The sequence below is a fragment of the Petaurus breviceps genome, unplaced genomic scaffold, assembly GCF_028583685.1.
Source record: "Petaurus breviceps papuanus isolate PSGF00001 unplaced genomic scaffold, PetGlider_PUasm1.0 90686, whole genome shotgun sequence".
NCBI classification, from domain to species: domain Eukaryota; kingdom Metazoa; phylum Chordata; class Mammalia; order Diprotodontia; family Petauridae; genus Petaurus; species Petaurus breviceps.
Window position 1 is genome coordinate 5,571,025 of NW_027187309.1, and position 23,421 is coordinate 5,594,445.

Sequence of the window (23,421 nt, forward strand, 5' to 3'; positions counted from 1 at the left end):
TATATCAGCATATTTGTAATCTCTATAGGCATTGTGAATATGGCATTGCTGATACAACTCCATATTTGATTCACAAAATGAAGCGACAGCGATTCACTCAATTCCCACAATGAATCACTTTCTGTCCTAATTCCCTCAGCATCCATATAGAAGGCAGCATGTGCAAGATGATGTAAATCACCTCCAGCTCCTGGAAACCAACATTCCTTAGACCCTGAAAGAGATGAACTAGGAACTAAAGCCTAAGAGCTCTGGGAATAACAATGCCCCCAGACCAGCAACTCTATCACTATAGCCAACATCTAAGAGCCTATGGATTTGAACCCATATCTCCTCACTCCAAATTCAGTGATTTTTCTACTGTGAACATGCCTTGTAGCCTGTGGCACTTTCTTAATACAGTTAATATTCTATAATTAAAAGTCATATTATCTAAAAAGACTGCTAGATATTAAGTCAATTCTTATGCTAGAGGAATTAGGTTTATTATTATTTACTACCTAGCATTTATATTGCACTTTAAGTTTTGCAAAGCATTTATAGATATCATTGTATCCATACAACAACCCTGGGAAGTGCTATTATTATCCCCCCCTTGCCCACCTTGCCACCCATGTGCCTCCAAAGAAATAAGCTGAAATTGTATTTCAGTTTAACAGAGGTTAAATGAATTGCCCAGGGTCACAGAGTAAATGTTTGATGCCAAATGTGAACTCAGGCATTCCTGATTACAGGTCCATAAATTCTACTGTGCCATTTAGCAGCTTGTAAGCATTTATTGTTTCTAGTTAATTAAAAAAAAATGAATGAGGTAGCAGTTACAATGAAGTAGATTTCATCTAAATATACAGAAGAACTTTCTAATAATTATAGCTATTAAAAAATGGAAAAGATTTCCTTATGAGATAAGTAGGTATGCCTCTGCCATGGGACATTTTTATAAAGAGCCTAGGTTTCACAGGTAAATGCTACAATTTGTTTGTTTTGCTTAATCATTTCTTCTTGTTATGAAAGAGGGACTTATTAGGAGGTAACTGTGATGTAAAAACAAAACAGGGTAACAATAATTGATAAAACATTTAATTTTTAAAAACTAAGAAATGCATGCCTCTTCCTTCAAAGCAGGTTACCTTTAAATTTAACAAATGTTAAGGCAGTATCTCCTCTTAACAACAACTCTATTGTATTTCTAAATTATGCAAAGAAAGATGACATTTTAAAATTAGGATTTTAAAAATGTTCTCATTCTTGTGGAGGGAGAAGGAGATAAAGTTATACTGGCTAACCCTAAGATAACAGAAGAATCTAAGGAATACATCAATCAATAAATCAGCAACCATTTGTTAAGCATCAAGTATGTGTTAGGCACTGAAATAAGTGCTAAGGATGCCCAAAACTTTGAGTATATTATACGTAAAGGAATTATGGTGAAATACAGAGAATTACTAGTATCAGAGGGCACTGATTTGCTGTTTGTACTAATCAACAGATTTGATATGAGGAAATAATTTATAAAAATTAGAGTTGAACAAAATTAGAATGAATCACCTTCAAAGGTAGCAGAGGATGGACGATCACATCAGGTACGCTGATGTGCATATTCCTTTCAGATATGAGGGGGAGAAATGGCTAACTGAAGTCCTATCCAATTCTAAAATTTGTGATCCTATACAACAAAATGTGATTCCTGCTTTCAAGCAGCTTGTAATCTAGCAGGGCATATCAGACAGTTACCTAAATAGCTATAATCTAGAAGTTCTTGAACTCCCCCCCTTCCCTCACCCAAAGATGTGTCATTTTATCATTGTGGGTAGTCATTTCACCATAACTCCTGCTGAGCTAAACAAGATAATTTGATGAGCTGCTGTGGTCAAAACAGAGAGAGAGGATAGATAAATGAAGGAATTAAAGAGCGAATAAGTGAATAACCACTGTTTGGGGCCTAACCCTCTGGTTATGAGCCTTTCTGAGTTTAATTTGGTTGACCACATATACAGGGGCAGATATACAATCAGTATCTGGACCAGAACATTAAGCTGTCTCAGGTTATGATGATCAACTTGGCCTCCCCTGGCATAAGGTTCCAGAAACTGGGATCACCTTTATACCATGATGATGTACATGAACAGTGCTTTAGTAGGAGTTCAAATCCCAGATCTGTTGCCTTCTACCTGTGTAATCCTGGGCAAATCATTTCACCTCTCTGGGCCTCCATTTCTCTATCTATAAAATGATGTTAGATCCAATGACCTCATTGCACATTGTGTGCTCATTGTGCAACTCAGGGTCCTCATTATGAGTTTGATGTAGTTTATCCATATGCTATCATGAAAAACATTTTCATATTAATCATGTTTGTGGGAAAAGAAACCCATCAAAAGAAAAAAAACATAAGAGAATAAAGTAAGGAGAATGTGTATAAAGGTGGCTTCTAAATCTGTGATTCAATGATTCTAAAAATGGAAAACACCATGTAGTAAGTGCAGAAGAGAAATAAAAACAAAGTGCTAGGAGGGTTTTGAGTAAGAAAAGGTCACTTCCAGCTTGAGGATCAAGGAAGTCTTCATGGGAAACATGGTATTTATATTTGGCCTAAGAGGCTCAGTAGGATTTTGACTAGGGGAAATGTAGGACATTCCTGGCATAAGGAATGGTGTAAGTCAGGACACATTGGAAAGAAAGCCTATTCAAAGGATAATACAGTTTGGCTGTAGTACAGAACATGTGACAAAGACTAGCATGAAATGTCTGAAAAAGTAACACTGTGGGGGCCTTGATCCCTAGACTAATTAATTTGGACTTTACTCAGTAGGCAATGGGGAGTCATTACACATTTTCGAACAGGAGCACAATACGACAAGGGATATCAATGAGGAAACTTGATCTCACAACACTGTAAAATGTATTACAGGGAGGAAAATATTTTAGAGGCAGGAAGTCAGATGAGGACATTATCGACACATTACAGGTAAAAAGACAGTGAGGATTTGAATCAGGGTACAGAAAAACAGGAAATGTGTCATCAATTTTATGGAGTCATTCTCTAGGACTTGATGAAAAATGAATGTAGGGGGTGAGATAAAGGAAAGAATTAACAGTAATTTGAAGGTTTCAAGCTTAGGCAACTGGAATAAACATCCAACCATCACAACTAGAAACTAGTAGACTTTAATTCTCAAATGAGATATTTAAAGTGACATTCTCATGGAGATTTCAACCCTAAGGCTTGCTGACTAAACTTCTTCACTACATTAGAAAAAAACTTGTAGACTTCTTAAGAGTTCCTCAGAGCCTATAAATTCAGACTACTAAAGAGAGACTCACTGTATATGTTCTCACTCCTTTGAGAACCATAAAAACCTTCAAGGCATTGTTCAAACCTCATTTGAACTACCACCTAATAGCAAATTTTGGTAACAAAATCACTTTGACATTTTGTTATTATCAACTTTAGCCATTTTAAAACCAGTATGTAGCTCACCAAAGATTTGTATTTTATCAGCATTACATTGCAGTCACAAGAGACTCACTATAAAGCAACCCTAAAAATCCAACCAGCATATATTAAGAATGGATCGCTTTTCTTCCATGAAATCTAGTGAAAGAAAATGTTTATTAACTTCACACTGTCTGTTGATATGCTCATGTGTGCATATACATACAGAAATACAAATACATATGTATGTATATGTGTGTGTCACACACACACACAAGCAGTTCAAAAGATATATTTGACCTGAGGGATGCTAGCTGTGCTGGCTGAAAGGGGGCTTTGGGTGTGACTTAAAAAAGCTTTGAAATAATCCTACAGTTAAATGTTAGGCATAAAAAACTTTAAATACTTTTCTAAGGTGAAGAGTCCTTACAGCTCTTGTAAGTCAATGAAGAATATGAAGGTGGTAGTAGTAGTTCATTAAAGAGTCTAGCAGATCCTGTCAGTAGCTCTAATGGGAAACACTGAGTGGCAGATTCAGAGGTGGAATGGAGTTCTAGTGGAGACATGGCCCAAGGAGCATTATATGTCCAGATTACATGTTTTTCTTTTCCTATAGCATGAGAATCTGTGGGACATTTTGCTCCTGTGTTTAGGGAGGGATTTTACTTTGTATTTGCATTGTTAATCTGTTTAATTAAATGACTTTGTTTTGAGTTAATGTATTTCAATATTTGGGCAGGGTAGAAATATTTGAATAATATCTGATGAGCTATGATTTTGAATAGCTATTGTCCTATAACATATCTTGATCTTGAATATAGCTTTTAGGAATCCAGATTTTAAGAGGAAGTGACCACATATAAGTCTGCTTTTAGAATTAGGCTGATCATAGGTTCTCAAAACATATGCCACAAAACCCAAAATCTGGTAGATACAACCAAGCTTTAATAAAAAGTTTGGAGAATAAAATTAAAATATACTGTATTCCTCTTCTCTGAACACTACACTAATAAATTTCAGAGGTTCACCACAAGAGTAGATACTTTAAAATATTTGTCCATGAAACACTTAGTATCACAATACCCTGCATAAGACAGGTAGTGCTCAATTGCTTTGTTATTGGCTAGTCAGATGCCCCCATCCTGTACCCATCCAATTATTTCTTTTATATTCACATGTAGGACTATTTATTTTCTCCTATCAAATTTCACCTTAGTAAACTATACTCATAGTTCTAGACTGTTAAGGTGTTTTGGTATACTAACTCTATAATCAATTACCAATTCTTTTTCCCCCTAGGGGTTAGAGAAAGGGGAAGCGTACTATATCAATTCATGGTTTTTCTACTAAGGGGAGTTAAGATTGATTAACAACACTGAGAGGGAGTATCTGCACTTTTGAAACCACAGATCTTTTGAACTATTGAAAAGCTGTTTTGCCTTGCCAGACTGGGAACCCCTCTGAGGGCTCTAGGGGAGTGCACCACTCTTGACCCAGTGCAATTAGACATTTAATTGATAACACAGATTAAGGCAAAGATGGCATACTTAACACATTTGTAAACATGAAGGTGAGAAGAATAAATAACTCAAATTAGAGAAAGAATACAAAAAAATAATTTAATAAGAACAAACTAGGAGCTCAGTTTAAATTGAAATTTAACAGTGACATATACATGCCCTGCATGTGTGTTTAAAAATTCAACTAGATGAGTGTAGAATAGGAGAGATGACTACCCAATAACTTAGCAATTGGGTACTACTTAGTTTATGTGAGATATTGTGATAAAATGTTTCGTGGGCTAGACATTCACTAAATAATCTATTTCTTTCTTAACAGCCATGCCTTAAACCCAATTCACTCTGGTTCTGACTGACTGGCCAACAATAGGTCCTAGACCAAGCTGCACCCCCCCCCCCCCATCACCCCTAACTCCTGCTCAGTGGTCACTATTTGGGCCCTGATGGCTCAGAGTGAATGTAAGTAGCAATTTCTTCTGTTTGGGCCAGAAACCCTGAGGGTCCCAGATCTTTGTTTTTTTCTTTTTAAAGAGGCCTTTCTTTGCCTCATTGTTTAAAAATTAAGCCTTTATTAACTGAATTGGTGCTGCCTTAGTCAAACTGAGATCTGTTAAGGACCTTAGCTTGAAAAGGCCAAGATCCCCCACTGCATCCTAGGCCATCTCCTGCTTTCCTAATCTGTATCTAGCCACAGGATCGGCTCTAGAGAATAAAGTGAGGCTGGTGACTTTGCACAGCCCTCCCTCCCTTAAATCCAATTTACTTGCAAGTCATGGTCACTGATGCCATGGTCCTCCTCTTTGAGAACAAAGGACAAATAAGAAGAATAATCATACTAGCTCCTCATGGAATCTGTGGTCCAGTAGTGACTTTACCATTTAGTAAAGACCAAAAGGGAGTCATTAAATATTTTTCGGCAGAGAAGTTATATAATCAGATTTGTTCATTTGAATTGATATGTCAACTAGAGGAAGGATAGTTTGGATAGGGGGAAAAAGTATAGTACTAAGTAAACTCTTTTAAAGGGTGATTTTCACAACACAGGCCAATAATAATGAGGATGTTTACTAGGGTGGTGGCAGGAGAAATGTGAAATATTTTAAAACATGAAGGAAAAATGCAGAGGAACAAAACCCCTTGGGGATTTATATATACACATATGTCTATTGAAAAGTATGCTGTGGTCTTATCAATTGTGGTTTAAGAGTTTGAAATTAAAATTATCATTCTGCATGTTGAATATATTTAAGGAAAGATCAAATATCTAAATATGGGCTTAAAACAAAAAGAAATGGACTTTATTGAAATGAAACTGATATAATATGACTGAGATAAAATTAGCATATAATTATAGTTTTAACATTTGAAAATTTGGTAGAAGTTTATTTCAAGCCCATAGCCATTGTAACTTTAAGAACTAGGGAAAAAAAAAAGAAAAGGTTCTGTTCAAATCTATTCCACAATATTTTCTTAGACACATTTTTTTTAGACATAGTCTATATATTCCTTGTGAGTTAAAGCTTTTTCTTTAGTTGTTTCCAGTTATGTTCTAACTCTCTTGTGACCCCATTTGGGGTTTCTTGGCATTACCATTTCCACTACAGTGATTTCCCATTTCCTTCTCTAGCTCATTTTACAGATGAAGAAATTGAGACAAACAGGATTAAGTGACTTGCCAAAGGTTAGACAGCTAGTAAGTGTTCCGGATTTGAATTCACATCTTCTTGACTCCAGGCCTGACATTCTATCTACTGTGCTACCCAGCTGTCCATGTTAAATCAGGATTGAAGAGAGTTTAAGGTTTAAAATTATAATAACAAAGTGAAATTTTTAATGACTGCATAGACTGAAAGCTAGAATCTAGTACAACTCCTTATTTTATAGAAGGGGAAATTTAAACCTAGAGTCAGGAAGTGATTTGTCCAAGACAACATAGCTAATAAGTATTAGAGGTGAAATAAGAGCAACAAAATATTATTAATAACATTATATTCATTAATAAACTAATTCTTAATTCAATAGGTCTTTAAAATTCGTCCTTCCCTTTCTCCCTCTTCCTCTTGGCTCCCAATTACTTACTAAAATTCATATTATTATCTACATTTTAAAGATTAGGAGTTAAGATAACTTACACAGTTGGCAAGTGACAAAAATTTGGACTAGAGCTGACATCTCTTAAAGTCCAGGCCACTAAACTTTGGATAAGATATCCTGGTTTACCATAATCTAGTTTCCACTTGCCTTTTAAGCTTTATCTTAAAGGGAACTCACTCTGTGTTAATGCAAGGAGACTACAGGAGTCAGAGTTCTTTGATACATATACGCCTCCAATGATTCCTAGGTATGTGATCATATGTAATGGTCTTTACCTCAGTTTCCTCATCCGTAAAGGCAGAGAATGGAAAAGATGATTTCCATAACCTCCCCTTCATCTCCTGCTTAACCATAGTTCCCTGAATCTTGCTTTTGCTTTACTGTTAGTAAATTTTTGTTCATTCCATCTCTACCACCCAGAATGTCCACATCTTCTGACTATCCAAATCTTAACCATTCATCCTTCCAGGCTAAGATTAAGGCCCATATGCTCCATGAATTTTCTGTCCATTTCCCCAAGGAGTGTTCTCTTCCTCTTAATTTCAATAGCAGCTACTGTCCAAACAGGTCAAATGAGCTAACATTGTGCTGTGGTAGTCAAAAAAAAAAAGTTAATGCAATCTGAGGTTGCATTAATAGTAGGTAAAGCCTTCACATCAAGGTCTGTGCAAGGTCAGATCTCAACTAGAGAGGAGTTACATCAATGCATTTATGTGCCCCAGGCAAGGTTGGAAAATTGCATTCCCAGTGGATTACTGTCCAGTGAAATCTTTGAGTCTGCACTGTAACATATACAATATAATCTATTACAAAATAATCACCCACATGTAATGCACAGCAGATTTTTATTACATTAAAAACACATGTATCCAATTGTGCCCCTCATTCCTCCACCTCTGTATTTATCTGATGTAAGTACTATCCTAAGTCCTGGCCCTTATCTGGAAGATTGTGTTTCACTGTAGATACCCAATTTTGTTGTTGTTGTTGTTGTTTTGCTTTTTGAAGGGCAATTTGGATTAAATGACTTGCCCAAGGTCACATGACTAGTTTTTGTGTTAAGTATCTGAGGCCGGATTTGAACTCAGGTCCTCCTGACTCCAGGGTCGGTGCTCTATTCACTGTGCCACCCTAGCTGCCCCTAGATACCCAATTTTAAGAGAAATAGTTACAGATTACTGAAGGATAAAACTGGGTAGTAAAATTTCTGGAGACCCAGTCGCTTAAAGAGAAACTCCTAAAACTTGGAATTTTTGGCCAAGCAAAAAGATGTAAAGAGTTGGCAATTTTCAAATAACAATACCTTTCATACAGTATCTCATTTTTTATTCTTACAGTTCTATAAAATAGGCAGAGAAGACATTTTCCTCATTTTACAGATGATAATACTTAAGGTCAAGTAAAATCAATGATTTTATTTTATTAAGTGTGCCACGAACTACACTAAGCTCTGAAAATCAGTTTTAAGTGACTCATCTATGTTTATACACCTATCAAGTGTCAGTGCTTGGACTGGAATCCAAGTGTTAAAAATCCTACTCTAGGGATATTTCTATCTTATATTCCGTCTTATAATTCCAAGTAACAGAAAAATCAGTATCATGCCAGTGTGAGCAGAATCATAGGGCCCTGTTTGGTGTCTGATTTCTCCCACGTGCAGTACAGACAGGCAAAAACGGATATGGCTTTGGTCTGATAATGGAATTGCTGCCCTTTCCTTTTACACCTCTCCTCCCCATGCTATATAATAGGAACATTATGATCAGTGGGAAGCATATTTCACAGGGCTTAGAAAAGGACTTTAGAAATCACCATGTCCAATCTCCACTTTTACAGAGAAGAAAACCAAGAGCCACAATGGCTGAATAGACTTGCCCAAGACCACACAAAAATTTCAGTAGAGTTTCTCTGATTCCAAGTCCACTGCTCTTTTCACTATACCATATTTCCTGATCATCTTGATCCTTCCATCTAGGCTTACTGGTCAATTCTCCTCCTAAGAATCTGGGTTTACATTTTGCAAGGAGATTCATACTACAGCCAAATAATTCTCTTACCCCTATCTCACCTTTCTCATCTGGTACTGGCCCTCTACATCATGTCTATGAGTGTTTGTCATGCTTTCATAACAAATTATTTCTTGACTCTCCCCTAATCAAATAATTCCTCACTGCTTCCCTCCCTGCCCCCCACCCCACTGGAATTTCTCTACTAAGAATTGAGAACACAAGACAATGCCAAAGCAAGTTATGACAATGTCAAAAAGAATTCACATTTCTATACTACTGCAATGTTTAATAGGCCTTCTTTTTTTAACAATAACCCTGTGAAACAGGCAGCATGATGATTATCCCCATTTCACAGAAAAGGAAACTCAATCTCCAAAAATTTAAGTGATTGATCCATAATTATATGGTTAATAAGTGTTAAAGCTAGCATTCAAGCCCAATCTCCAGAATCTAAAAACAGCACATTGAACTATACCACATTATCTGTCAATATATATATCAAAAGGGAGTATGGGCAATGATCACCTTCTTTGTGCTAACCAATTTCAGCTCACACACAAGCTGCACAAGCTGGAGGCCAATGTCTACTGCCTAATGGGGAAGGACATATATTATCATAGAAGGACAGGCATATGAAAGAGGGATTGGATACCCTGCTTGCCACAGCCAACGGGTGAATATTACAGAGACACAACTCACTATAGTTTAGCTCAATATAATTCTCAAAATGTAATGTCATCTAAAAATGACTTTCTTGGGATGCAGTGAGCTTCACAATAGTACAAATGTTTAGGCAGAGTCCAGATGACCATCTGTCAGGGATTTTGTACTGCTGACGTCTGCATTGAACAGGACTGAAAGAACACTGTTAACTTCCAACTTAAATATTTTGCAATTCTATATACTAATTTTTATAATGATAATAATAACATAACATTTATATAGTACTTGAAGGTTCACCAAGTATTTTACACATCTTATCTCATTAGATCCTCATAAAAACCCTATAAGATAAATGGTATTATTGTCCACATTTTACAGACGCAAAAATAGAGGCCCAGACATTAAGTGACTTGGCTAAGATCATGCAGCTAAGTAAATAATTGAGGCTGGTGCAAATCCCAGCTAAATTACTTAGGATCTAGATAAACTTGGGCAAAGCACTTAAACTCTCTTGGCTTCAAATTTTGCTCATCTTTTCAAGGAAGGGTTGGGCTAAATGACCTTTAAAGAATTATCTAGTTCTAAACCTATAATCCTATGATCCTTTTACTAATGCAATATATGAAAATATATAACATTAGAAAAAATGTGAATATCATTTTAGATTTTAGTTAAATGATAATCCAAGGAGACTTATTTAAGATTTTGCTGCATTAATTTTTTTTTTCATTTTGCTTTCACTTAATACCTCCTAACCTAATTAGAAATACAATGTCTTTAATGTAAGAAGATTAATTTATTTATACATTTATGTAGCAAAGATTTCTTGAGATTCTACCATGAACAAGCCCTTATGTTAGAAGCTGCAGGGGACACAAAAATGAAGAAATCATTGTCCCTGCCTTTCTAAGCTCATTTAGCTTATGTTCTATTAGAGGGATGCAATTTGAAATCTTAGACAATATTGGAATTTTAACTCTTATCTCACAGGCACCCTTGTTAACAAAAATTATTGTATAATTGCAAGTCATTTTTAATTCCCAAGTAATCACACACATGCAAACATACACACAGAATTAAAACTTACTGTACAAAAAGTCAAATCTTGAAGATGTACTTACACATACAACACTGTTCTAGTGTCTCCTACTTTCCCAGCATCTCCTACTGTTAGCGTATCATAACCTCTTTCCAATTCAAACTCTTCAAAGGCAAGCTTGATGACCTGATATAAAGAACAAAAAGAAAAAACAAAAGTCTTATTATTTGAAACTTATTTTTGTTGAAAATATATTAATTCAATTATAGTACTGAATTATATTGTTATTTTCATTCCTTCATGTAGAGTCATTTCAAATATTATTAGCATGTTACATATTTGCAAATAGATATCTTTCATAAAGCACTATAAGGTTTGCAAAAATACTTTACATATATTGCTTCATAGTTTTCATAGATGTATCATATTTAATATCATTATATATATAATTTGAATATTACATTATTTTTGATGACATCATGTAAATAAATTGCTCATTTCCCCTAAAAATTGTTAGCCTTGTCCATAGATTACTGGTCTGTGAAACTGGATAACAAAAAATATATATCTGTGTAAGTGCATATATAAACAAATATACATATGGATGTTGTTTTATTTTCTCTAACCTCTGACATTTCTTTTAATAATTTTTTTTCTGATAATTGTGTCATATGCTTCACCAGACTGCCAGAGTGTTCCATGGCACACACAGAGGTTAAGACTCCCTGGCTTAGAGGGTCTTAACTTATAGAATTTATAAATTTTTCAGCTGTCATTACATCTTTTGAAAATATCCTTTCCAAGTTACTCAGATAAAATTTGCAACTTTCCATTCTTTGCATTACCTGCTTGTTACATATCAGATATTTAAACACGTGTTAAAATTTATGCAGCTTCAAAGTCAATAATAAAATAATGAGATAATATGTGGGAAAAAAATCCATGTTCACAAAGAACTGGATTTTTTCCCCTGAATTGGCTGACCATAATAGTTATTTTGGTGTCAAATAGCTACAACATTAATGTAGGTAAAATTGAAATTTTGCTGATCTTAGGTTGGATATCTTTTGAGGATAAGTATTGTAAGCACAGTATAGACAGGTGTTATATAACAAGAAATTTTCAGGTGAACCTGGAGTGTATCTTTATCTCAACTGATGGATTAACTTTTGAGTCTAGAAGGGACTTCCTGACATCTGGTTTTGCAGTCAGCCTGTTTGCTCCTGAAAGATCACTTTGACATGACAATTGATATCTATCACGTCTAAAGTAGACAATGTTCTGTCAGCTGAGGTGAGAAAGTTATATGAAGATTTAAACTAGTATGTGTAATAGAACAGGACCCTTGAGATCTCAATATATAAACTGTCTACCCACTTCACTGACTTAGAAAGTACACTTGACAATTGGTGTTTCAGATCTAATTCAAGACATTTATTCTCATCTTCAAGGACCATTAAGGGCCCAGGAAACTTAAGAAGAGTCAAAGACTCAACTTTCCCTTTTCAACCCTACAATCTTTCAATAACACACACACACACACACACACACACACACACACACACACACACCAGAATTTCTATTGACATATTTTGAAATAATTGTGGGACTGTAATAGGGAAAATTAATATTTCCAAATCCATATATTTATTGTTATTTAACAATTTTCAAGAGAAAATAAAAATTAGAATATCTTCTAAGAAATAATAACTGTAGTACTATACTTTGATGGAACTGGATTTCAATTAATAAGTCTTGTCTACAATGGATTCATTCAGCAACCAATTAAATTCTTACTATGTACCAAGTCCTGTGTTAGGCAACAAATACACAAAGTGAAAAATGAAATATTCTCTTCTATGCGAGAGGGAAGGGGGAGAAATAGTATTCAAACAGAAAATTAAGCATAAGACATAAACAGATGAGAGAGGAATAATTTTCTGAAGAAAAGGGAATAGCAATTAGGAAGATCAAGAGAAACATCATACATTTGAATTTAAAGAAATATTTACTGGGGCCGGAGCCAAGATGGAGGAGTAAAAGCAGGAACTTGATTGAACTTGGGCCCAACCACTTCCAATACCTGTAAAAAATGAAACTAAAATTTTAGTGCTACAAAATGCACAGTGGCGGAGAGAAACAAATCTTCTACTAAAAGCAGCCTGGCAGGCTGACAAGGATCTATCACACTGGGCTGGGAGCAGAGCACTCTCTGGCATGGGCCACACCAGCACAGACTGGCCAGGGAAGACCTCAAGGGACTAAATCACTGGGAGATGTGGCAGTTTACAGACTTCTCAACCCATAAATGCCAAAGAGAAAGAAAAAGGTCAGGGGGGAAACTCTGCAGGACCTGGGTGAGAGAAGAGCATGGTGCGGCCTCTGCCCCCAGGACAAGAGAGGTGGCAGTGGCTACAGGCCCACAGATAGTGGAGGGATAATGGATCTGAGCAGAGGGCAATTACAGGAATCTCTCTGCTGGTGCTGAGGCAGGATTCTTTTGCTTTGCCCTGCTTGGATCTGGGTTGCAATATTGGGTAGCAGTCCTACGGTGAGAATCGCTGGTGTGGCAGAACTTATTGAGGTTGTGGAGGGGCAGCCCTCCTCACAGTTCTGAGGCAGGTACTCAGAAGAAGCTCTGAAAACAGCTGCACAAAACCACAGAAATTCAGGCCACAGCACTCTCCACTTCTGGAAGCAGAATTCTACTATGGCAAAGAGCTCAAAAGTCAAGTAACTGACTGGCAAGATGAGCAAACAGAGGAAGAGAAATCAGACTACAAAATCATTCTTTGGTGACACAGAGGATCAAAGCATAGAAGCAGAAAAATTCAACAAAGCCAAAACTCGTGCATCAAAAGCCTCCAAGAAAAATATGAAGTCACAAGCCATGGAGGAGCTCAAGACAGATTCTGAAAATGAAGTGAGAGAAAAAGAGGAAAATTTGGGAAGAGAAATGAGAATGATGCAAGAAAAGCATGAAAAACTAGTAGACAGCTTGCTAAAGGAGACCCAAAAACATACCGAAGAAAATAACACCTAAAAACTTAACTGAAATGGCAAAAGAAGTCCAAAAAGTCAATGAGGAGAGGAATGCCTTAAAAAGGAGATTTGGCCAGTTGGAAAAGGAAGTTCAAAAGCTCACTGAAGAGAATAATTCCTTCAAAATCAGATTAGAGCAAATGGAAGCTAATAACTTTATGAGAAACCAAGATATTATAAAACAGGTCCCCAAAAATGAAAAAAATAGAAGGCACTGTGAAATATCTCATTGGAAAAACCACTGACCTGGAAAATAGATCCAGGAGAGATAATTCAAAAATAATCAGCTACCTGAAGGCCATGATCAAAAAAAGAGCCTAGACATAATCATTCAAGAAATTATTAAGGAAAACTGCCCCGATATTCTAGAACCAGAGGGTAAAATAGAAATGGAAAGAATTCACCAATCACCTCTTGAAAAAGATCCCCAAAAGAAAACTATTAGGAATATTATAGCCAAATTCCAGAGTTCCCAGGTCAAGGGGAAAATATTACAAGCAGTCAGGAAGAAAGAATTTGAATATTGGGGAAACATAATCAGGATAACACAAGATCTAGCAGCTTTTGCATTAGGGGATCTATGGGCTTGGAATATGATATTCTGAAGGTCAAAGGAGCTAGGATTAAAACCAAGAATCATCTGCTCAGTATAACTGAGTATAATACTTCAGGAGAAAATATGAACATTCAAAGAAATAGAGGACTTTCAAGCATTCTTGATGAAAAGACCAGAGCTGAAAAGAAAACCTGACTTTAAAATACAAGAATCAAGAGAAGCATGAAAAGGTAAACAGGAAAGAGGAATCATAAGGAATTTATTAAAGTTGCATTGTTTACATTCCTACATGGAAAAATGATATTTGTAACTCATGAAACTTTCCTCAGCATTAGAATAGCTGAAGGGAATGTATACATATATAAACTCAAACAAGCAAGATAGTACTTGCCCATCCAAAGATTACATTCTAATAGAGAAAACAAAGAAGAGATCTGGAAATAGGGGAAAGTGAAGGGCTCATTCAGATCATGCTGAGATGAATGATTACCTGTAAAAATCTGGTATCCCAGAGGCAGGGACTAAGGTTCTAGTGAGATAGGGATCAGAATGATGAATGTAATGAAACTAGTATGATACACAGTATAGAAATTTCAAGGAAGATTGATATAGATAGATTTGTGCTTGGGTGCTATCAGTTTTTGTGCCATTTGGAGATAAAAGTGGAGAGCTACTGCAATAATTCAGGCAAGAGGTGATGAGAGCTTGATGCAAGATGGTGGCTAAGTGAAGGAGACAGACACAAAGATATTGTGGAGTTAGAACCAAGAGATGTAACCTGAGTGGATGTGAAGAAGCAGGGAAAAGTGGAAGAACTAAAATAGTAGTAGAAACTAGACAGGATTCCTACTCTGAAGCTTTATCATGGTATGAATATGACTGCCTACTTAATGGCTATGCCAGAAAAAATATATACGTTTATCAACTTCTCTCAAATCAGAAAAGATTTTTACTGGAGATACATGGTGCTGGAGATGGATGAAATCTACTCAATGATCACTCAAGCAAACTCAGAAAGTTTTATAACTAGTAGCCTAATAATTAGATGATTAATTATTTGGCCATGACAAAGCCTTAAAGCCAATTCACTCAAGATCTCTTCGATTGGACACATCAATTGGACAATAGGTCTCTGCCCTGCCCAAGTACCAGTTAATGATTATTTTTGGGGGGAGGATCTCCTGGCTCATTGTGAATGTCAATAGTAACTGTTTCTCTTTTGGTCAGCAACACTGAGGGCTCTACCCTCTCAGTTTGATTTTTTTGTTTGTTTCTTAAGGGGCCATCCCTGGACTCACTTCTTAAAGAGACCTATTCACTTAAAGGGACTTGCCTCACTCAAAGTGAGACCTTAAAAAGACCTTAGCTTAAAAAGACCAAGATCTCCCACTGCACCCTGGGCCATCTCCCATCATTCTGATTAATATTTGGCCACTGGACCCAGATGGCTCTGTAGGATCAAGTGAGACTGGTGACTTTGCACAGCCCTCACTCAAATCAAATTCAATTGTAAGTTATATCATCACCTCCCTGATTCATGGTTCTCTTTGGGAATAAAAGACAAACCACAACAATGTAACAAAGAAAGAAAAAAAAAGTTAAAAGCTGCTCTCAATCCATTGTGGTCCACTTTTACTACTGTGTGATGGTGGCAGAATGTCAGAAAAGAAACCAAAGGGTTTTGTCAATAACTGTTAGAGTATCTATAAACATTCATTTAACTGATGTCAATAGAAATAATTTTTATACAATGACAGAAGTTTACAGGATCATGGATTTATATGAGAATATAATTCAAATACATTTCAAATAATTCAAATATTATTCAAGAGCTCATCATTTATTGCTGAGGATACTGAAGAACAGAGAGGTTAAGAGATTTTCCTAAGGTTACACAGATACTAGGTATTGACATATTATTGGAAGAAGTGAACCATATCAGTATTAACATTCTCATAACACAGGAACCAGAAAACTGAAAGAAGCTGCAACTAAATGAAAGAATAACTCTCAGTTTTTCCACAAAGAGATAAATAAAGGCACTTATAATAATTTTAATCATGTAAGTAAAGGTGGTAAGAAGCATAATTCTGTGGGATACTTGATCATCTCATTGCAATGCCCAGAAACACAAAGCAAAAAAAAAAAAGCAAGTTCCAATGGAGAAAATTATGTTTTTTGCATTTACATGCATTGTAATGAATGAAGATTTAGAGAAATTTTATGAAGAATTTGTCAAGATCCTTCAAATCAAGGCAACATATACATTCTGAATGAATGAGGACATTTATTTATGCACATCTTAGTTAGTGACATTCATGTATGAATGAAAAAGCATTCTTTAAATGCTTATTATGTGCAACATGTCAGGAGGATATCCAGAGAAAAGTCCTTGCTCTCAAGGAGCTCACATTCCAATAGGAGAAAAGATACACCCCACACACACATATTCACATTTGCACACATATGCTATATTTTCATTTAAATCAATGATCCTATGGACTCATCTGTCATTGTACAAAATTATCTTGATCGCCAGCAGCTAAACTTATATATGTGTGTGTGTATTTTCTCTGCGAGTCAGATGGAAGTGCCCCATAATTCCTAGGGTTCAATAACAAAGCAAATGCTAGCACATCTTCTTTAGTGACATTTCCATTGATAAAACCATATCCTTTTCTCACATTTAACTATTTGACAGTAATAAGATACTGTCACAATAGATGGAGTGCTGGGCCTGGAGTCAGGAAAACCTGAGTTCAAATCTGTCTTCTAAAATCTTCTAGTTGTGTGAAGCTGGACACAGTTTATCTCAGTTTCATCATCTGTGCAATAAGGATAATAAAATTACCTATCCCTCAGTCTGAATGGATTAAATGAGATAATCTTTGTAAAGTGTTTAACATAGTGACTGACATGCAGTAGCCTTTCTATAAATCTTTATTCTCTCTCCCTTTCCTTTCCCCTTCCCCTCAATGACTTTGAAGACTTTTCTGGGTCTTCAGAATTCAATTCAATTCCAAACAGGAGCTAGGAGAAGTTTAAAAAAGGAAGCTAAAAAATAAAGTCCAAATTTAGAGGAAAAAAAAGGGGCAAAACCTTAGACTACTCAGAAACCTCCTTCCCATATATCTTCAATAGGTATTCAAAATTGGAAGTCAATTGGAAGTTGCAAGACCTGAATATTTTTTAACAACTTCACAATAAATGAAATAAACTATGTCAACAGAAACACAGAAATCACTTGAGATTCGGCAATCTACATGGCACTTGACTTAATTAAGAAAAGTTAAAAAATAAAAACAAATTAGAAGAAAAAGTAAAGATGAGGACACACAATTTGAACAGCTTCAACCTGACCTTTTCAAATAATCTCTTGATGCCAAAAAAAAGGTGAAATGGAAAAAAAAGGCAAATAAATCAAGGTTGGATTTTGTCACTTCCAACAGAAGTTTAAATAATATGAATCAGTCTCCACAACATGCAAGTCGCCAAACCCTAGAGATTAATTAGTTACTAAACAGCTAATCTTTCCAAACAGAAAAAGAAGCCAAGTTTAATGCATAAGCTATCTATAAAACACAATGGAAGATAATGATGAAAGACTATAAGCAGCTTCATCTCATAAAGAAGTTAAAATCAATAAAGTGAAAACAAATTTCAAGAAATTTTTATATAAGATATGACTAAGTATTAACCCCAAGAACACTTACATATAAATCTATAATGCCAACAGATAGATGGATAATGGAACAGATTTGCCAGTTCCTAATTTCATATTTATACAATCAAGGGGCAATGGAACTACCTTTAATGTCTAATCTTTAGTTGATTTTTAATGTCTAATACAAAGCAGCATGGTAGAGTAGAAATAACACTAAACTTGGGGTGGCTAGGTGGCACAGTGAATAGAGCACCAGTCCTAGTGTCAGGAGGAATTGAGTTCAAATCCGGCCTCAGAAACTTAACACTTGTGACCTTGGGCAAGTCACTTAACCCCAATTGCCCTGCCTCTTCCCTTCCAAAAAAAAGCAAAAAGGAAAGAAGGAAGGAGGGAAGGAGGGTAGGAAGGAAGGAGGAAAGGAAGGAGGAAAGGAAGGAAGGAAGGAAGGAAGGAAGGAAGGAAGGAAGGAAGGAAAGAAGGAAGGAAGGAAGGAAGGAAGGAAGGAAGGAAGGAAGGAAGGAAGGAAGGAAGGAAGGAAGAACACTAAATTTGGCATCAGAATCACATTAAAATCCGGGTTCTGCTAGTTACTACCTTCATGACTTTGAGCAAGTCACTTTTAACTTCTTGGTCCTTTAGTTTTCTTACATGTAAGATCAGAGCATGGAAATAGTTGATGCCAAAGTTCCGATTCAGTTTTAGCTCTATCATTCTATGATCCCTGATTTTGAGTATAAAGAAGCAGAAACAGTTCTTAAGAAGAAAAAGAAAAGAACAGAAATTTAGCCCAAACAAATATGCACATAAGTACATAATGGAAATAATGAAATCTTGAAAACATTGAGGGATCATGTCATAAAATATTAAGATGTTAACCTCATCACAGTCTATCAACTTCTTCAACCATCATTGCCTATATGTCTTTATTGTTCCTCAACTAGCCAACAGGACAGTCTTATACAATATCTCACCAGAACCTACAAATCTGTCCCTTTCATGATCTTAATTTACACCTGAATGAGGAGGTCTATGTACTGGAAAAACAAAGACAAAAATTAAAAGGTCCCTGTCCTCAAGGAGCTTATAATCTATAGAAGGAAGGGAATTCTAGATATTTTTCAGGGGAGGGGAAATAGTTTGATCAGAAGATAGAGGTAAAACTATGAATATATTTAGGAAATACTAAATAGGTCAATTTTGAATAGGTCATTGTGAAACACTAGAGAAAATGTTAAAAAGTCCATCTAGAGTCAGAATTAGTAGGATTTTGACTGTTAGTGTGAGGTTTTGCCCATTAGATCACAGAATCATGTAATGTCAGAGATGAAAAGGTCCTCAGAGGTCACCTAGTTCAACCTAGATGGGTACATATTTAGGAATACAGAAGACTTTTTATAGCAAGGTAGTGTGGTCAGAGTAGTGTTTTTAGAAGATTAAGTTGACATCAAAGTGCCAAAGGGACTGAAGTGATAGTGAAATGGAGACAAGGAAATCAATAGGCTGTTATAAGAATTTAGGTGATAGGTCTTGGTGTAGAGTATTAGTAGATAAGAAGGGGAATATTTAAAAGACATTCTGAAGGCGAAAAATATTGGTGTGAATTGGTTACAAAACATAACTGTGGTAGTGCAGAGGGAGAAAAATCTATCAAGGAAAATTCTAATATTTTGACTCCTGATGTCTTAAAGAAAAATTGCTTCCTTAAGAATGGGAAGAGAATTAATAATTTAGGGGAGAAGAATGGGTAATTGATTTTTATATTCAAATCTATACTTTAAAATTATTCCAGTCTATTGATGGGGATAGCATGTTATGCTGGATAGAGCATGGCCTTGAATCTAAGAAGACATAGGTTAAAGTCTTACCTTTGAGTGTGAGTTTGTACTGGCTGTGTGATGCTGGGAAAGCCAATTAACCTGTCAGTGCAACTCTTCAAGAATACATGTTGTAGAAAAGGAGCTGACCTTCATCGGTAGAGAGAGTGGTCTCATTGGGAAGCTCTTTATACCAACTAAATCAAAACCTAGCCTCTATTAACCTCATATTTTTATTTTGTAATTTACAAATTATGCTATGATCCTTGGTTTCATGAGAACACAGAATGTAGCAAACCTCTATGAGTTTTTCTTTTTAACTTGAAAAAAACAGAGAAATTCTCCTGAATTGTCTGACCATTTTACTTGTACCTGCTTTAATATTTACAGTGTCAAACATCTGCTCTTCAAAATAAATATGGAATACATTAATCTTGTTATTTTTAAATAATACTAAAAATAGTGTTACAGCCATCACATTCTATTAAAAATAAAAATCAGTACAAATTGCAATGTTTTGTATGAATATATTATTGTAACAATTTGATTTGAAACAGGTGCATATTATAGATATTCTAGACTTTGCAGGATAAATACTGAATATTAAAATAGCACCTGAGGATGATGTCATTTTGAATGTCCTTGCTCACGAGTCATCTGACTTTCCTTAAGTGCTTAGAATAAATATGCCCACCGATAAATAAATTAAAGAGCCAAACTTGGACCATCAACATCAGAAACCATCACTATCATATCCTGACATTGTTACATGGCTTCAACATGTTCTCAGAATGTCTAGCTCAGGAGCAAGACACTGAAAATCCATTCTTACTGAAAATTGCTAATACTAGATGATTTATGATGACCTGGGATGGGTATTTCTTCCTTATTTAGCAGGTTTAAACATTTAATTAAGGAAACATTCAAAATGAGGGAGAATTGAATTTAGTTGCTATTTTCTTTGAATCTTTCCTTTGATAGAGGTGATGATACGTACAAATTTTAAGTCTCAGGTTCCAATGATGATAATGTATGTGTGTGTGTATGTGTGTGTGTGTGTGTGAAAGAGAGAGAAATAATTTAATCTTTTTAAGTGGTTTGTTAAATTAGTTTGCCGAACAATAAGAAATTCCACAAATGAATCACAAAAGGTCCCATTTATAAGCAGACAGGTCACAATATTATACATATATAATGTTATGGTACATATGTATTATTTAAGTTATATGTACACATATGTATGCTATATATGTTACATATATGTGTGTGTATATATATATATATACAAATATGCTGTATATTTTGGAAGGATAAACTGACATTGGAATATCTTAAGGAGAAATGTCCATAAATGAAATAAAAGGAAAAGTAATCCAATAAATGTTCATTCAATACTTACAATGCAGCAAAGAACTGGGCCAAGTATTAAGGATGCAAAGATAAAAACTGATGATCCCTTAAAGAGCTTATATTATAACCTACAAGAGTGGAGAGTTTTTTATTTGGGGGGAGGAATGGCACATACACAAATAAGCATAATACAACATATATAGTGATAAGAACAAAATAAATATGTAAAGAAGCCTTCAAAGAAAATTTAAAGGGGGAAAAATAATCTCTTAGTAGGATCTAAGAAAACTGCTCAGGGAAGGCAACATCTGAGGAAGACCTTGAAGCATGAAGAGGGAGGTGATTCTTGGTGAGACTAGACTGATCCAAATATAATATGAAACAATATTGGCAATATACAATGAGACACAAAATTCATGATATCTTGTGACCTAGTAATTCAGTTACTAGTGCTTTATCCTCATTCCTCCAAAAAATCATAAATAGAAAGGCCTATTTATAAAAAATATAGTTGCTTTATTTGGGATAACAAATTCAAGGCAATGTTTAAACAAATTATAGTATATTCATAAAGGAGATTGGGTCAATAATGTCAAAAGAGGGATAACTAGTGTACAGCTAGTATACTTCCCTAATGTACTTGCAATGTCAAATGACAGCATGACTCCCAGCACATTGACTGAGTTTCTTGTGGCAAACTTATGAAAGGACATAAAGAAGAGTCAGATGAGATGGTCAGGCATGGATGGGTTGCAATGTACCATACTGGAGAGAACATCCATATCAATGAGATCACAGATCCACTTGAGTGATTTAATGGAATATTATGTTGTTTCTAAAATAATACACAATATATGAAAAAGAATAGAAGATTTCTATGAAGAAAACAAAACCAAAGGTAGCAGTATCTCAGATGAACACACACACTCACATACACACACACATACACAAGATAAAAACAAAGAAACTATATCTTTGTGGACTGTTAATTCATTTGGATCTACTTTGTTAAATCCTAAAATGTCTCTGTAAGTTTTTATTCATTATTAACCATTTTTTTAATTATTTGTCTTTGCTGACGGCCATGTTTACACTAAAAAGTTTAAAATTTTTAAAAAAGAAAGACTTGGTTCTTTATAGCTGAATATCATTGAAAACAAAAGAAAGTGATCAGAATGGGAGTCATAGTGGAGATTTTTCAACTTGATGACTAGCAAAGAGAAACAAATAGAGTAAGGAAGCCTTATAGTGTAGAATATCAGCACTAACTACTGATGACAGAGGCGAGAAGTATGGAAGTCATTCAGACAAGAGTCTCAAGAGTCACAGAAGCATAACTTGGGTTCAGGAGAAGGAGAGAGAGAGGGAGAAAGAGGAGAGAGGAAGAGAGAGAGAAAAAGAGAGAGAGAAGAGTTGAACTTATACAAAAAGCATCAAATTTATCAATTATAGATGTCAAAAATCATAAAATATCTAATTCCACTGTAGTTAGGGTCTGCATATAACTGAATATTTTGGGCACCATAAGCACTACTCCCACAGTAAAAGTGATTTTTTTAAATTAAAGTATGTGTCTTCATTTTAAAATTCCAATATCCATACTTTAATAAATAAGGATTTTTACTTTTGTATCTTTTATTACAGTGGTACTACAGATCATTTTTACAGCCACAGACATCCAGATGCTGCTCCCAGAGAAAAATGCTTGACATATCCAGGGCCATTTTTATTGTTTGTATAATAAGGAGGTGGGGCTAAGATATGATCTCTAGGACCCTTCTACTTGTAAATCCCATGACCCTATAAAACTAGTTCACTGGAGCTGTAGAATAAATTCCTGTGAGAAACACACTTTTGGAGTTCACAGGACTTCCCAGGCCAGGTCAGGGAGGTAGCCTGGATGAGCTTCCAGGTCTACTGCTCCCTTGGGATGATCCATGTGGGATGCTTCCAGGTAGGGCCAGGGAGTTTAGCCTGGGACGAGTTTCTCCACTTCTATATGAAAAAAATCAGAAACAGAGTGTGCAGAGGAAGTTGTTAGGCTTCCAGCAAGGAAGTGAGTGTGGTGCTCACTAGGTACATACCTACACTCAAACAGAAGTGGGAGTGGGTTCTGTCCTTTCTGATAGATTTAGGGTTAAATTCCTCAAATTCCTTACTTTATTTCCTTCTCTCTCTCTCTCTCTCTCTCTCTATATATATATATATATATAGATATAGATATAGATATAGAT

At 35.5% G+C, this 23,421-nt stretch overlaps 1 protein-coding gene across 1 annotated transcript in view; it reads right to left on the bottom strand.

The window, feature by feature from the left end:
* CSMD1 (CUB and Sushi multiple domains 1) overlaps positions 1-23,421 on the bottom strand; it is a 2,654,573-nt gene that overhangs the window by 718,850 nt on the left and 1,912,302 nt on the right. Inside the window, exon 11 of the mRNA XM_069065406.1 lies at positions 10,844-10,947. Within this exon, the coding sequence (XP_068921507.1) occupies positions 10,844-10,947 (104 nt within the window). The remainder of the gene's footprint in view (positions 1-10,843; positions 10,948-23,421) is intronic.